The sequence below is a fragment of the Aulostomus chinensis genome, chromosome 17 (genome assembly GCF_037954235.1).
Source record: "Aulostomus chinensis isolate RoL2024-O1b breed Wild chromosome 17, RoL_Achi_v1.0, whole genome shotgun sequence".
Classification (NCBI taxonomy): Eukaryota; Metazoa; Chordata; class Actinopteri; order Syngnathiformes; family Aulostomidae; genus Aulostomus; species Aulostomus chinensis.
Window position 1 is genome coordinate 2,765,744 of NC_141336.1, and position 15,417 is coordinate 2,781,160.

At 48.4% G+C, this 15,417-nt stretch overlaps 1 protein-coding gene across 15 annotated transcripts in view; it reads left to right on the top strand.

Moving 5' to 3' along the window:
• The window catches only part of dctn1b (dynactin 1b), a 38,224-nt gene that overhangs the window by 21,381 nt on the left and 1,426 nt on the right, over positions 1 to 15,417 (top strand). For 6 of the 15 annotated variants that reach the window (XM_086183688.1, XM_086183677.1, XM_086183680.1 and 3 more), the window contains 24 exons: positions 1,363 to 1,383; positions 2,333 to 2,509; positions 5,882 to 6,079; positions 6,524 to 6,728; positions 7,936 to 8,014; positions 8,175 to 8,334; positions 8,461 to 8,565; positions 9,498 to 9,689; positions 9,777 to 9,893; positions 10,037 to 10,189; positions 10,601 to 10,761; positions 11,090 to 11,258; positions 11,439 to 11,507; positions 11,694 to 11,906; positions 12,014 to 12,175; positions 12,414 to 12,545; positions 12,639 to 12,767; positions 13,014 to 13,156; positions 13,241 to 13,407; positions 13,578 to 13,589; positions 14,246 to 14,373; positions 14,451 to 14,637; positions 15,047 to 15,120; positions 15,221 to 15,310. In XM_086183688.1, coding sequence (XP_086039814.1) covers positions 1,363 to 1,383; positions 2,333 to 2,509; positions 5,882 to 6,079; positions 6,524 to 6,728; positions 7,936 to 8,014; positions 8,175 to 8,334; positions 8,461 to 8,565; positions 9,498 to 9,689; positions 9,777 to 9,893; positions 10,037 to 10,189; positions 10,601 to 10,761; positions 11,090 to 11,258; positions 11,439 to 11,507; positions 11,694 to 11,906; positions 12,014 to 12,175; positions 12,414 to 12,545; positions 12,639 to 12,767; positions 13,014 to 13,156; positions 13,241 to 13,407; positions 13,578 to 13,589; positions 14,246 to 14,373; positions 14,451 to 14,637; positions 15,047 to 15,120; positions 15,221 to 15,310 — 3,243 coding nt within the window. The remainder of the gene's footprint in view (positions 1 to 1,362; positions 1,384 to 2,332; positions 2,510 to 5,881; positions 6,080 to 6,523; positions 6,729 to 7,935; positions 8,015 to 8,174; positions 8,335 to 8,460; positions 8,566 to 9,497; positions 9,690 to 9,776; positions 9,894 to 10,036; positions 10,190 to 10,600; positions 10,762 to 11,089; positions 11,259 to 11,438; positions 11,508 to 11,693; positions 11,907 to 12,013; positions 12,176 to 12,413; positions 12,546 to 12,638; positions 12,768 to 13,013; positions 13,157 to 13,240; positions 13,408 to 13,577; positions 13,590 to 14,245; positions 14,374 to 14,450; positions 14,638 to 15,046; positions 15,121 to 15,220; positions 15,311 to 15,417) is intronic. The other 9 variants (XM_086183678.1, XM_086183681.1, XM_086183683.1 and 6 more) reach the window with 3 other exon arrangements.

A 15,417-nucleotide genomic window follows, 5' to 3' on the forward strand; every position in this document is an offset into this window, starting at 1 on the left:
CTAGCTTGACAGAGTTGAAGTGGTAGTTCTGTTTGAGTGCTCACTGTGATGGTGAGCCGACACCAGAGGTGGCAGAAGCGCTCACGTTCGTCTCTCAAGAAGGACAGATTCTCCTGTAAAAAAACAACCCTTTTACTCAAGTAAATGTGGAGAAGCACAGGCTCTTAAATGTACTCAGAAGTATAAAGTAAAGAGTATGTAGTCTTTTTTATGGTAATATTGATTTTCAAATCTGCACTACGCAAGACACAAATTCCTTTGAATGAGACAACATGCCGCGTCTTCTCCACGCTTCTCAGCTTCCTTTATACATTTTTGTGAGAGAGAAAACGTCAGCTTGCATCAGCGCCACCTCTGTGGGAGGATGAGCAATTTAACCTTCCCAAAACTTTCTTCTGCTTCTCTCATCTCATCTCTTATCTTTCATGCATTAAACTGTAACCAGCCTGTTTTTCAAATGCGAGGAGTAGACAGTACTGGTGTCTGTGTTCAAATACAGGCAGTAAAAGCACAAAGTTGTCAGACAACTAAGTAAACTGTAGATCTAATGACTACACTAGCAAAGTATTTGCTCTTTGTTTTCTTCCCTCCCAAAACCGAGACCATGAAGCAGCTAACTGGGATTCAGCCATCAAGGACTGTGCTTCTCCTGCTAAGACACGTTGAGATATTTTCTGTGAAAATGCCTTTGGAGAAAAAAAAAAAGCAGCTTTTTGGGGCTTTTAATCACATCACACGGTCTGCATCAACAGATGGAGTATCCTCACATGCACCAGCCGGCTGCACCTTCACGCAGATCGGCTGCTTTGTTGTCTCAAACCTCTCCTCACACAACTCACTGGGATGATTGTTGAAGCGCGGTGCTTGGAAATGACTTGGCGACCCGCTGTGACAGAAGGAATTTAACTGATAGCGGAATCCCACTTCACTGCAGAGCCAGCAGGATAGCAGGCCTGAAACAGGCAGAATCGCAGAATGAAGATCCATTGTCCCGGCGCTGTCTGTGAGCACCGTGAAGCGGATCTGCCTCGTCCCCCGAGACACAATGCAGGCATTTAGATCAGTGCCAGTCACCGTGTCTGTGCTGTTACCGAGGTTTTGGTCACATGGCAGGAGGAGCTAGGACAGAGCTGGGATCTGTATGCGTGGTTTTTAAGGTTATTTGAGAAAAAAAAGTAAAAATGAACGTTTAGTCACCTCAGTGCCATCATCCCATTTGTCCTTTTGTCTGATGTTTCCTGTTGATGCTGAACTTTGCCTTGAATCACTAACCCTGGCTGTTTGTTTCCTACCCTTCCCTCCTCTTCTGCCGCCCTCCGACCTCTCCTCCTCTCCTCCTCCTCCTCTCCCGCTCCTCCTCAGACCACGGCCAGAAGGCCCAAGGTGAGCCCAGCCTTCCACCTTTTCAGGGCTTCCACCAGTGTGCAATATTCATTCGTGTGATTACAATTTCGCTTTATGCAGCCATTTGTGTGAGTGTGTTGCCTTGAGAGATGATACATCGTGAGACATTATGCAAATCCATTTTTAGTTTTGCCAGAGGAAGCATTGTTTTGCCCATCTCACCTCATTATTTCCTCCTTTCATCACTCTTATTTACAGCGACTCCAGCATTCATCTCTTCATCTCTTGGTTTCTCCCTGTCAAACAGGTGTACAGTCGCCATCGCTGCTGCCAGTTGATTTGTAGTAATTCGTTCCAGGGCAGCTTCAGCATAACCATCGCTTTGTTGGCACTCTAATTTTCGAGTTTATTTTGTTTAGTTTCTGTTGCTGTTTTGTTTTTTAGTCCTTAAGTTGTTTCTTCACTCGGAGAAGTGTAGTTTGCTCTTCAGGTTCTCACAAATAGGTGTCATGAGCACCGACGTTATGTTTGCAGTTGGTGGCTGGGTTGCTGTTAGCCTCGAGCTCAACATACATGGCTGGCTTCTCCTGCCTTCCTGAGACGCACTGAAATGATGCCGCAGTGAACAAAGGTCTTTGGTTGCTCAAGACTCTGATTTGTGAGAACTTAAAAGGCAAAGCACACTTTCACCTGCTCTCAAGCCATCATGGAGGTCCACTGAAGAATGTGAAAATTAGTGGCTGATTTAACAAAGTGGCCAAAGGAACAGACCTAGAAATTTGGACATCTATTTATTTAATTAGTTATTTGCAATGACCTCATGGGTAACCAGCTGGTTGGCAGTGAACCAGCCAATACAACCTAAAGTGCAGCTGTAAGTTTCTATCAATCTATCAAAAGATAGACCTCCGTTATGGCAGCCATTACCCCCATCACCAGACAGCCGTTCATACGTATGTCTGCTCTTCATCTACCTCCATGCCCTCAGCAGCCCAGCCGACCTGCCGGCACCGGCGGGAAGGGAGCAGCGTCCGGCTCGGCTTCGGCCTCGGCTGGAGAGATGAGTAGTAGCGAACCCAGCACGCCGGCCCAGACCCCCCTAGCTGCTCCGGTCATCCCCACCCTCCACTCGCCCGGAAACCCCCCAGCCCGCATCCCCAGCAAGGTCAGAATGAGCTCAGAGCAGCTCAACACAACAACATACACAGACCTGTGAACAGGGAACGACACGCGCCCGGCCCAGCCACAATGAGCCTATCAGCTAGAGAGGCGGAGAACTGAGGGGGACTCTTTCAGGAACCCCTGAGGTTCCTGGAGGTTGCTGTGGAGGGCGCCGTGGGTCCTGATGGGTTAAAAGATGTGATTCCTGCTTATTAGCTGTTTGGAAAGACTTTGCTGTTAGATTACAAAGCAGTGACACCTGATGCTGTTTCAGAGTAGCAGCAGGAGATAAAGCAGAGAGGATTCATTTGCCAGAGACGTCAGTTTGTGTTGTTAGGGTGTTCTCATCAGCATGAGATCAGAAATGAACCGAAGGCTTAAGCTGGAGTCTGTGAATGGAAAAGGCAACATGAGAAATGTGACAGTCCAACAAAAGAGGAAAACATGTGGTTCCCATTCATAATGAAGCAACTTATCTGCTAATTATGTAACCAATCCATCCATTCATTTTATAGACAGCTCATCTGTGTGTCAGCGGCTGGAGCGTCTCCCAGCCTGCACTTGGCTGGAGGCGCCTTGGAAACCAAAATAACTCGATGGCATGTGGTTTAAGATGCAGGAAGACACAACAGGAAAAAATAAGAAAGTGCAAATGACTTGATCTCTTGGTTAACTGATATCTTGAATCCAACCTCTACGTTCAGATTTATGGGAAGGGATGAGATTTTATTGATTTCAGTGCCATAATCAGTTCTGCTTGTCTTCATCTCGTCCCTTATCAATTCCTGACCGGTCCTCTTTGTGGAAAAAGACTCAGTGGCTTGTTGAATGTCGGACCGCAGTGCAGAACCAGAGAGAGGGCATGTATGTCTGCCTGAACCATGGCAACATGTTTGAATACTTTCCTTTACTAGGGCTGCAATCAACCAAAGACATTCTTGGTCGACTGAAGCCCTCATATTTCGACTAAAAATCGACTCATTTTATATGTGAAAACTACAGTGTGTCAACTATCAGCACAAACCTGCTGAGGAATATTGAGACAATTGTTTCTGTCAGGTTATAATAACTGAGCGACGCCATCGTTGGTCCTGACAGAGCCAGACTGAACACAGGAGCTCAGCATCGCGGCTGAGACACAAATAGACTTTTAACTTAAAACTTTACTCTTAAACACAAAAGGCAAGTCCACGGTAAGAATTTTTACAATTAAAACAAAAACAGTTATTGGACTAAAACATTGAAATATCAATTCTGATACGTTCACATACTCAAAACTGACGGGGCAACCTGAGGTGGACACGTGAGCTCACCGTTTCTAGGGGACACGCCGTGTTTGTGGTGGAGCTGTGACATGAAAACTGCTGTTGGCAAACTTTGCATTCGACTTTTTTTCCATGGTCTGTTTTCATGAAATGCTGCCACGCTGCAGACGTCTTTGACGTGGTGGACGAGGACTGACTTTAAAAGAAACCCTCAAAATTAAATAGACATTCATCAAACCACCAGACGCGGGCCTTCTAGTCCTCTTCAGTCTGTCTGTCTCTAGCAGGTCGGGCGAGTCCAAAATAGCAAAAACAAGGGGGGTGTTCACAGGGGTGCTTTGAAAACACCCCCATTAGCACTTGGCTCTTTCCTCCTGATGACATTAACGTGGCAAAAAAATCGACCAATCAGAATTTTGGTCGAGCCAGAATGTATCGACTAATAAATCGACCAGTCGACTGGGAGATTACAACCCTGTCCTTTACTCTTTTTCTTTTCCACTCCTGTGGGGTAAAGAGCAACTTCCAGAAAAAAGAAAAACAAATCAGCATCAATAAAGGATTTGATCAGTTTGGAGGCGTACAATCATGACTCTCAGAATCACTGATTATTCAATGATTTCAGTTCTCCATTCCAGTAAAGTGGAAGGTAGCTCGTGGAAGCCTGGTGTCATTTAGTCATATATTTAACTGTGGAAGTGTGTTTTTTGATATATCTGTTTCTATATCTACACACACACACACACACACCCAGAGGGACACAATATAGTTTGTGTTACGAGTAGTAATTTATTATATTATATTATATTATATTATATTATATTATATTATATCTTATTTATTTTAGATCGTGGCAGCTGAAATGATGAAGCTGGATTAATTCACTGTGAGCGGCAGTAGAAGCGAAGCCCAGCGAGTCTCTCCCTCAAGAACTGGGTGTGAATGACGGCCGCTTCACATTTGCTGTTATTTAATTCCAATAAAAGGATCAGAAATAAAGCAGAAGCACCGACATCCTGCCGAGGTGTGCAATGATTTGTCACGTCTTTGTCGTGAACCACTTTCAAATGCTTGTTGTCAGAATGGACTTGGATCAGCTGCTGTACGTCTGACATGGCCCCAGTCTTTACGCTGTCATTTTAGGCTAAGAAAGTTCTCACACTGTGAATGCAAATGTGACTTTATTACAAAAAGTTTTCCCTCCTTGTGCTGGTGTGACTGACCGACTCCAGGTGATTATTGGTCAGTTAGACAGAATTCATTGGAGCCGCGTTCATTTCCAGATGTTGCTGGTCTGGTTTAGTGAGGTTGCCGTCTTGTGCCGTCCTCATTCGTCAACCAGGATTTGTCGCCGCAGCTTCATTTCAGCTCACGATCAGCAGAATGATGTTCATTTGCATTTAAATGTCAGGGATTTTCACTCTAACGTTTCTAAAAGTCAGCAACAATTTGATGTTGAATTTGAAGTCAGGCAGACTCTAATTGGTGTTTTTCCCCTCAGGAGGAAATCACCATGGAAACCCAGGTGCAGTGGTGTGGTGTGGCACTTGATATTGAAGTGTTACTTTTCTCTCAATAACATTTTAACACGTTGTCAAGGGTGTGACTGCCGCTCTTTAATTAGCATGTGAGTTTGGCTCCGTCTTTGTTCACGAACCTCTGGTTGAGCCTTGAATCTCCTGCTGCTGTGGTCGTGGTGGTGTGCACGGCAGGTCCACATCAACGAGTGCATACGTGTGTTTTTCCTGGGAAAGTGAATGTGAGTGTGCATGCCTTTGTTCAACACTGACATGTTACCACAGTGCCCGTGGTCGCAGTCGCCGCCGGGGCGCTCAGTCACTGAGTCACTCACTGGAGCCACAGCAGGGAAGATGATGGTGAAGCTTCTTAGCACATAGAAAGATGAAAGCGCCGCAATCTCAGAGCAAATGCTTTGTACGTAATCCAGCCCTTGAGTCAATGATTTAAAAAAAACCTGAGGAAGAGTGAAACTCAAGTGATTAAATAACAACTGGGAAATGAAATATGAAAGTAAATGCGTGTGGAGCATCGCCTTCCTATCCTCCCTCACTTCCATTTCCCTCACTCACCTCCATTTGTCCTCCGTCCAGGAGGAGGAAGCTCTGCGTGCTCAGCTGAAGGACCTGGAGGAGAAGCTGGAGACGCTGAAGATGAAGCGGACGGAGGACAAGGCCAAGCTGAAGGAGCTGGAGAAGCACAAGATCCAGCTGGAGCAGCTGCAGGAGTGGAAGACCAAGATGCAGGAGCAGCAGGCTGAGCTGCAGAAACAGCTCAAAGAGGCTAAAAGGGTAAAGAGAAGTTTCTGAGGACAGACATGAGGATATGTCCCACCCATAAATACATGGACGGACTTAACCGTCCTCATTTAATGTAGTAACTGAGTAGTGAAGACCATGACCTGGGTGGAAGAGCCTGCTTACGAATGTAAAATCACTTCTCAGATAATCACGTCGATCGCCTGAGAAGAAGTGGAAGTAGAGAGAATCCAGCTGTTTACTTTGAGCTAAAACGGACTTTAATTTGTGTTTCTTGATGTAAACAAACATGAAATGATGATGTATGTTGTCCCATCACCATGACTGGAAAAGTTAATTCATGAATATAATTTAAAGTATAAAATCCAGCATAGTGAGAGCTTATTTCACTGATTTTTAGTTTTTCGTTCAATAACGGTGGAAAACGACAATATTTATATTAGCTGTACATTTCTAACCCAACCTCGTCACACGCAGGAGGCCAAGGAGGCTCAGGAGGCCAAGGAACGCTACATGGAGGAGATGTCGGACACTGCGGACGCCATCGAGATGGCCACCCTAGATAAGGAGATGGCTGAGGAGAGGGCGGAGTCACTGCAGCTGGAGGTCGACTCCATGAAGGAGAAAGTAGATGAGCTCACCATGGACCTGGAGATCCTCAAGCACGAGATTGAGGAGAAAGGTCAGATAAGGTTTCCGATCAGCAGCTGTAGGACATCTTGAGGTTGTTATGTAGAGCTTTGAGTTTGGGCTTCCTGTGTGTTTGGTTTCTTTGATTCAGTAACAAAAGAGCAGGAAAATAAAGAATCCAGCAGTTTGTTTGTACCAGTTTATGAACGACATCCAGTCCCTAAATCGTTGTTAAACCTTTAACAACCAGTGTAAGAGCTCAGGGTGAAGGAGAACGTCCTAACACCTCTTTAATTAGACCAAAAGACAGAGCCGCAGAGAGAGAGAACCACAGAGGAGAGAGAACCACAGAGGACAGAGAACCACAGAGGACAGAGAACCACAGAGGACAGAGAACCACAGAGGAGAGAGAATGCAAAGGAGAGAGAACCACAGAAGAGAGAGAACCGCAGAGGACAGAGAACCACAGAAGAGAGAGAACCGCAGAGGACAGAGAACCACAGAAGAGAGAGAACCGCAGAGGACAGAGAACCACAGAGGACAGAGAACCACAGAGGACAGAGAACCACAGAGGACAGAGAACCACAGAGGACAGAGAACCACAGAGGAGAGAGAATGCAAAGGAGAGAGAACCACAGAGGACAGAGAACCACAGAGGACAGAGAACCACAGAGGAGAGATAACCACAGAGGAGAGAGAATGCAAAGGAGAGAGAACCACAGAAGAGAGAGAACCGCAGAGGACAGAGAACCACAGAGGAGAGAGAATGCAAAGGAGAGAGAACCACAGAGGAGAGACAACCACAGAGGCGGGGTTCAACCCCGAGGACAGACAGACATGCAGTAGTTATTGTATTTAGAACAATTTATTTACAGTTTATGTCTGACATGTTTCTTAATTCTAAATAATCCCTCCTGGAATGTTGATCATGTGTAAGTCCATGGTAGTAGCAGCAGTTGAGGGAGGCCGACTCATCAGGAGCCATTTGTTTCATGGAACTACAGACTGGCCATCTTCAGTTCTGGTGGAATCGTGCAGCAGCGGCGGCATCGTTGACTGAGTGACATCAGTTCTAGGAATACGCAGCTGAATTATTGTCACTTTCCTACAAATGTTGAATGGAGAATATGGAACGTCATTATTCTACCCACAATGAAACTAGTGAATGCTAACGTTGTTGACGTCTGAAACCGTCGGGTTCATCTCACCCATGTGACACCAGTGGTCCAGCAGTCAGTCTGTTCTGTTTGGTCTCTCAGGTTCAGATGGTGCCGCCTCCAGTTACCACGTCAAGCAGCTGGAAGAGCAGAATGGCAGACTGAAGGAAGCGCTGGTCAGGTAGGGGGCGGTCAGCATTTTCTCTTTTTCTTCGCTAAGTGTGCTTCAGATGCCTTGAACGAAATAGAGGAGAGTTGAATGACCAAGAGAGGAAAGGTGGAGGCAGTTTCTTGATGCCAGGATGTGACTGAAGCAATGTTCCACTCTGGCTGTTGGTCAGGATGCGGGACTTGTCTGCATCGGAGAAGCAGGAACACGTCAAGCTGCAGAAGCAGATGGAGAAGAAGAACGTGGAGCTGGATGCTCTGAGGAGCCAGAAAGAAAAACTGCAGGAAGAAATGAAGGTGGCCGAAAAGACGGTGGACGAGCTGAAAGAGCAGGTGGGTCTGCTGAAGTTGAACCACCTTCATGATTCCTGCTGGCTGACTGAACGGACAGTAAAAGTGCCTGTGCAGTGAAATAACTGGGGTGTTGTGACAGATGAGCTCGATCACTTGGTCCAACAGGTGGATGCAGCTTTAGGGGCGGAGGAGATGGTGGAGATGCTGACTGAGAGGAACCTGGACCTGGAGGAGAAGGTCAGGGAGCTGAGAGAGACGGTCGCTGACCTGGTGAGTGAAAGAACACACAGACCCTCCTGTCCTTCTATTATGCAGTTATTTAAAGATACAATGAAATCATAAACGTATTGACACTGAGCTAATTTTGTGATTGGATACGAGACTGAAGACAGAGAGGAAAAAAACGCCACTGTTTGCTGACTCATTCCGTTGTTGACGTCAGCCAAAGTCAGGAAGGTGGTGGCTGCTCTGTCCCTCGGGTTTTGCTGCTGTTTCCTGTTTCCACTCACATCGATCAGCTCGGAGAAGCAGCAATGTCAAACGGACAGCAGCTGAAAACACTTGGAGTAGACTTATAAAGCATCTTGTGGTGACTCAGTTAATCAGCTTAAATGGGACGTTTGACAAACTGTCAGGGAACCGACTGACGGCTGCTTAGCCTCGTACGATGGCGTACGCCAGGGTTCAGCGTGAACGATACACAGAGTCAAGGTCGCATCATTGCGGTACCGACATATTTTAAAGTGACGCGTCACCAAAACATTTTTTTTGCCATGCAAGCACTGGCAAATATTTCTTGAGCTCCTAATGACATTTTTCACTGCTGTATTGCTTCTCCATGACTCCAGAATGCAGAAAGAACCAGCCACCTATATTTAGCTTCAAGCTGTGCAGCTACTTCACATTGTTACTGGCGACTAATCTAACACCAGGAGGCGGCTCTCCGATCTGTGAAAGGAAAACATGGACTCTGGTTCTGCGCCAGCGCTATCTGTAGAAATATTGATTATGCTGGGAAGCCAACAGACCCTAACCCTAAGTGTTACATAAAAAATGAACTTTTAACTTTAATGACCCATCTGACGTCCTCGCTTCCAAATTATTCAGCCACCTAAATATCTTTCTAATACAATGAATTCAAAATGGAAGCAGTGTTTCTAAGCGATCCAGTAATGACCCTGAGGTCTGTCCTCACGCTACAGGAAGCTATCAATGAGATGAACGACGAGCTGCAGGAGAACGCACGAGAGACGGAGCTGGAGCTGAGGGAGATGCTGGATCTGGGCGCAGGGAGGATCCGGGAGGCTGAGAAGCGAGTGGAAGCTGCTCAGGAGACTGTCGCTGATTACCAGCAGACCATCAAGAAGTACCGCGAGCTGACCGCCCACCTGCAGGTCCAGACAGCCACAGCGTGGGAGCTGTTCAACCTGTCGTGTGCCTGTCCGCTGCGCTGAACTGATTCTTGCTTCCTTTCATCGCAGGAAGTGAACCGAGAGCTGACCAGCCAGCAGGAAGCCTCAGCTGAGCTGCAGCAGCAGCCGCCAGCAGAGATGTTTGATTTCAAGATCAAGTTTGCTGAGACGAAGGCCTACGCGAAGGTCAGGAACAGTGAGAGCAGCAGTAAACTGCCACCTGAGGGTTCTCATGTGGTTGGAGGTTTCATGATTTGAATTCGTCTGATCAACAAAGCGTCGCCTGGTCGGTCAGTGAGACCTCAAGTGTCTTCTCTGTCTGTGTCCAGGCCATTGAGATGGAGCTAAGGAAGATGGAGGTGGGTCAGGCCAACAGGCACGTTTCTCTTCTGACCGCTTTCATGCCTGAGTCCTTCCTCCGTCACGGCGGCGACCATGACTGCATCCTGGTGCTGCTGCTCATCCCCAGGCTGATCTGCAAGGTAAACGCCACTCAGACGAGAGAGCTGAGGCCCAGGGATGTGACAGGAGCAACTTAAGGTTAAAAATGCTTTGTGTGGATCGTTATTAGAACGAGGTCTGATCCTGTGAACGGAACAGAGAGAAGACATCATGACTGCAACAAGCATCTTTGGGGGTTTGGTTTGTTAGGAACACAGAAGAGCAGACCCGCGTGCAGCCTGGAGTTTCCTCTGCCTCTGCTTTTCATGTCCAGCTGATGGAGAACACTCAGACTTAATGGTTCAGTGACAACTGTAGTGAGTCCAGAAAAAAGAAGAGTACAACCGGCGATGCCAGTCACATGACACAGCTCTGTGGGGATGATGACATCACAACTTTTTAAAAAATCAACTCAAAAGTGTGTGTGTGTGTGTGTGTGTGTGTGTATGCAGGCTGAGCTGATCAGCAAACAGGCCCAGGAGAAGTTTGACCTGAATGAGAACTGTGTGGAGCGAGCGGGGCTGAAGGGAGCCGTGGGAGAGCAGCTGAGCTTCGCCGGCGGCCTCGTCTACTCGCTCAGTCTGCTGCAGGCCACGCTGCACAAATACGAGCAGTACGTCACCTCTGACACACCCGGAACGGACCGATGTGCACTTGAGCATCTCATCTCGTGAACAGATCCGTTCCCAGTTGTTCACTCTGTGCATTTCTTCAAAATTCATGATGTAACTGTTTGAAGGGGGGAATTCACTGATTTTGGCCGGTAACGCTGTGATGGTAATGTTGCTGTCATGGTGGATCGCTGATGTTCATGTGATTATTGTGAATTTGAAAAAGTTGCATTTCTCTTTATTTCCTTGATTTCATGTTTGCCCTTGTCTGGTGTGTGTGTGTGTGTGTGTGTGTGTGTGTGTGTGTCTGTGTGTGTGTGTGTGTTTCAGAGCGCTGGCTCAGTGCAGCGTGGAGGTCTATAAGAAGATTGGTTTTCTTTACCAGGAGATGAGCGTCCACGAGCGTTCGCTGGATTTCCTCATTGACCTGCTGCACAAAGACCAGCTGGACGAGACGGTCAACGTTGAGCCGCTCACCAAGGCCATCAAGTACTATCAGGTAGACACCCGCACCCAACCGTGTTGGGCCTCACATCTGAACCAGTACCAGTACCAGTGTTTGGTTATTTTTGGCAGCTGTGTTTCATGGTGCCGTGCTGCTAAAATGTGGTCAGTCCCAGGTGAGATGTCTCGAGTGTGAGTGTGACTCAGTGGTGTGTTGTGTTGTGTGTCTTCTCAGCACCTGTACAGCATCCACCTGGCCGAGCACAGCGAGGACTGCACCATGCAGCTGGCCGATCACATCAGGGTCAGAACCAACATCCTTGTTGTTAACATCCACCTCCGTTTCCTACATTTCCCAGAGGCACTTGTGTGCTGGTTACATCTTTTACCTGTAAACTTGGAGGTGGAATGTCGCCTCCTCAGGTCGTATCAGTGCATTGAAAAGACACTCCTTCTTCTGGCGAGCATCATCTGTGGTTTCTGTGTGTAGTTCACTCAGAGTGCGCTGGACTGCATGGCGGTGGAGGTGGGCCGTCTGCGGGCGTTCCTGCACGCCGGTCAGGAGAAGGCCGATCTGGCCGTGCTGCTGAAGGACCTGGAGACGTCCTGCAGTGACATCCGTCAGTTCTGCAAGAAGATTCGTCGCAGAATGCCTGGCACCGACGCGCCGGGCATCCCGTCTGCGCTGAGCTTTGGGCCACAGGTAACCATGGCAACTGACTACGTTGTCCACCTGGATGCTAATTGGCTTTTTGTGTTTTTATGAAGAAGATTTGTTTAATTTCTTGTTCCCTGACCTTTGACCTGCAGGTGTCAGACACCCTCTCTGACTGTAGGAAACACCTGACCTGGGTGGTGGCGGTGCTGCAGGAAGTGGCGGCAGCCGGAGCTCAAATGATGTCACCTCTTGGTGAACAGGAGGGTCTCTCAGCTGTCAAACTGGAGGATGTGGCGTTCAAGGCAGGAGAACAAGTACGTAGCTGCTCCTGTTGGTCTGAGTATTTGGAGCTCGTACCACAGGCAGGTAGAAGTACAAATACATCGAAGAATTAAATACGATGTTCGTTTGCTCCGCCATCATGAAACAAATCAGCTACCTTTGTTAGTTATGGCCGATGCCCCTGACGAGACGAGTGGATCTCCAACGCCGCCGCAGCACAAAGTATCTGACAGCTGTCACAGCTGCTGACACTCATTTTGCTATTTTCAGATTTACGGGTCCCAAGGCGCAAACCCCTACGACTGCCTCCGACAGTCCTGTGGCATCGTCATAGCAACCATGAACAAGATGGCCACCGCCATGCAGGAGGGAGAGTATGACTCAGAGAAGCCTCAGAACAAGGTAAGGGGCCCGGGTCGTGACCTGGACATGAGCTCCGCTCAGCTGCTGGAGGTTTGATGAAGCAGAATATTAAGATAATCTGTTGTTGATCAGGACCCGCCCCCAGTGGACCTGCGAGCGGCGGCTCTGCGAGCAGAAATCACTGATGCAGAAGGTCTGGGCTTGAAGCTGGAGGACAGAGAGACGGTCATCAAAGAGCTGAAGAAGTCTCTCAAGATCAAGGTGGGAGAAGCAGAACCACACAGGTGTCAATCGTAGAACTGCTGAGTCATCCCACCTGCATGTAGACGTCGCCTGGTCATGATGGCGGAGAGAAGAGATGCAGCTTGTCACACTTAAGAGATCATGAGTCAAAATGTCTGACGAAACGTGGACTCTGTGTGTGTGTGTGTGTGTGTGTGTGTGTGTGTGTGTGTGTGTGTGTGTGTGTGTGTGTGTGTGTGTGTGTGTGTGTGTGTGTGTTGTCAGGGAGAAGAGCTGAGTGAAGCCAATGTCCGTCTCAGTCTCCTGGAGAAGAAGCTGGACAGTTCGTCCAAAGACGCCGATGAGCGTGTGGAGAAGATCCAGACCCGCCTGGACGAGGCGCAGACGCTGCTGAAGAAGAAAGAGAAGTGAGAACCTCCTGAGGTCCAAAATCCAACAGGAAGTAACGTAGTGTTGTGCGGTCTACATGTCTGTGATGCTGTGTCCTGCAGAGACTTCGAGGAGACGATGGACGCCCTGCAGGCCGACATCGACCAGCTGGAGTCGGAGAAGGCGGAGCTGAAGCAGCGCATCAACAGCCAGTCAAAGATGGGCATGGACGGGCTGAGAGGACCTGGCACGTCCGGAATCGCGTCCATCGTCTCAGGAGTGGCAGGAGGTGAGGGACTGCACATCAGCTGTTTTTACAGCGCTCATAAAGCTCCGCCCACCTGGTGTCTACCGTGGGACGTGTTGTTAATCATCTCAGCTTTAACTGTCCTCAAACTCCTGATTCTGACCCTGACAACAACTTTCTCCCTCTCATCCCTCCGCCGTGGACACCTGCAGAAGAACAGAAAGGTACAACACACACACACACACACACACACACACACACACACACACACACACCCCCCTGCTTGTCTCTAGTCCAGGACCTGACTGATGTGTGTAAATAAGAGCTTCAGAACAGGACTGGAGTTGAGCTCCGTCTGTGGAGCCGATCGAGCCGTCAGATGTCCCTCAGGTCCTCATGACTTCCTCATTTCTCATCCAACCAGATGAGTTTGTGACTAAAAGCGTTCCTTTATTATCCCGTCTCTGGCGTGGCGTCTCTTCCCTGCGTGGTGCTTGGTGTTTTCTCCTGCGCTGCCGATGTGTCGCTCACACCAGGAGCTTCACGCTCAGCGTTTTGCTTTGTGATGAATCCGTTGTGTACTGATGAGTGCAGCAGCAGAAGGCGGCGTCTGAAGGCCGCTCGCTACAGAAGTAATCGAGAGGAAGCATTCTGTTGAACGCGGCGCCCGTAAACTCTGCTGGTGTTTGTTTACAAGTCAATGGGATTTTTTACAGAAAACGTCCTGTAAAACTGAAGTCGCACTTTCACGCATTTTCCATCATGTGACCGTTGATGTCACTTCAGTTCCTCATGTTTGTTGATACTCAAACTGATCAGTGATGACAGTAACGCAAAAGCTTGGCTCGTCCACGTGGTGACGACGTCCTCTCGCCCACAGCAAACATGGTGTCCGGTGTGGCTTCTGGTTCGGGGGTCCAGGTGATCGACTCTCCCCTGCTGACGCAGCAGATCCAAGCCCAGAGACTCTGCATCAAACACCTGAAGAATGAAAACAACCGGCTGAAGGTTCCAGTCGACTGACCTATTATTACTTGTTCGTGTTCTTGGAGCCTGTCTGGGTTCTAACCCGGTTCTCCTCTCAGGCTGAGAAGATGCGCAGCCAGCTGGCGTCCCTGCCGCCGCTCCACGTGACCAAGCTTCCCTCCAGAGACAACAGTCGTCCTGACGTGCTCTCTAGCGCCCTCTACCGCAAGACTGACCAGCTCCTGGAGACTCTGCTGCAGATGAGTGCCAACGTCAAGGTGGTGGACATCACGGGCAAATCTCCAGGTGTGTGTGTGTGTGTGTGTGTGTGTGTGTGTGTGCGTGAGTGAGTGAGATGAATAATAAAACCCGCGTTCCTCTACTCAGGGGGAGGTTCTGGATCACGGAGGGAAGAACCTCCAGGTCTAGAATGAAAGTGGTTCTTGCTCAAGCAGGTGCCGTTCAGAGGGAACCGCTCGCCCACGTGCAGACGTAACGGATGCATTCGATGGCTGAATAAAAACTACAAGTGAATCACTGTTAAAATGCTTGTTTTCTTAATGGAGTCTGGTACATGGATGTCTGCCTGAACATTCCTGTGACAGTCCAGCGGTGGTAAATCTGGTTGATAGAGTGAAGACGACGACGTCACAGCCATCATCTTGTGTTCTAGATGGATGTTCCGCTGATCCTATCACCTGTTCTCATTCTGCAGTCACACCCAGCGCTCAGCTCCTGGAGCAGACAGCGAGATTGCAGTCCTTACGTGACACACTGGACAGACTGAAGGTACACACACACACTTCAGCTAGATACACCTGAAGTTCACCCTCCAGGCTTCTGGAGTCTGGTAGCCATGGTTACCATGGCGTCTCTTCCTCTCTTCCAGGGCGAGGTAGCTGAACATGTCATCAACCAGCAACCGGGAGCTCGAGTGTCATCGGACTTCGCCACGTTTCCCTCGACCTCCTTCGTAAAGGTGCGTGCGTTCAAGCCCCTCTGGTGTTATTGATTGTTGATAAGTGAAGTTAATAAGACATGAATATGTGTTAAATTCCATATTAAATTTTTCAGCAGATCAATTAT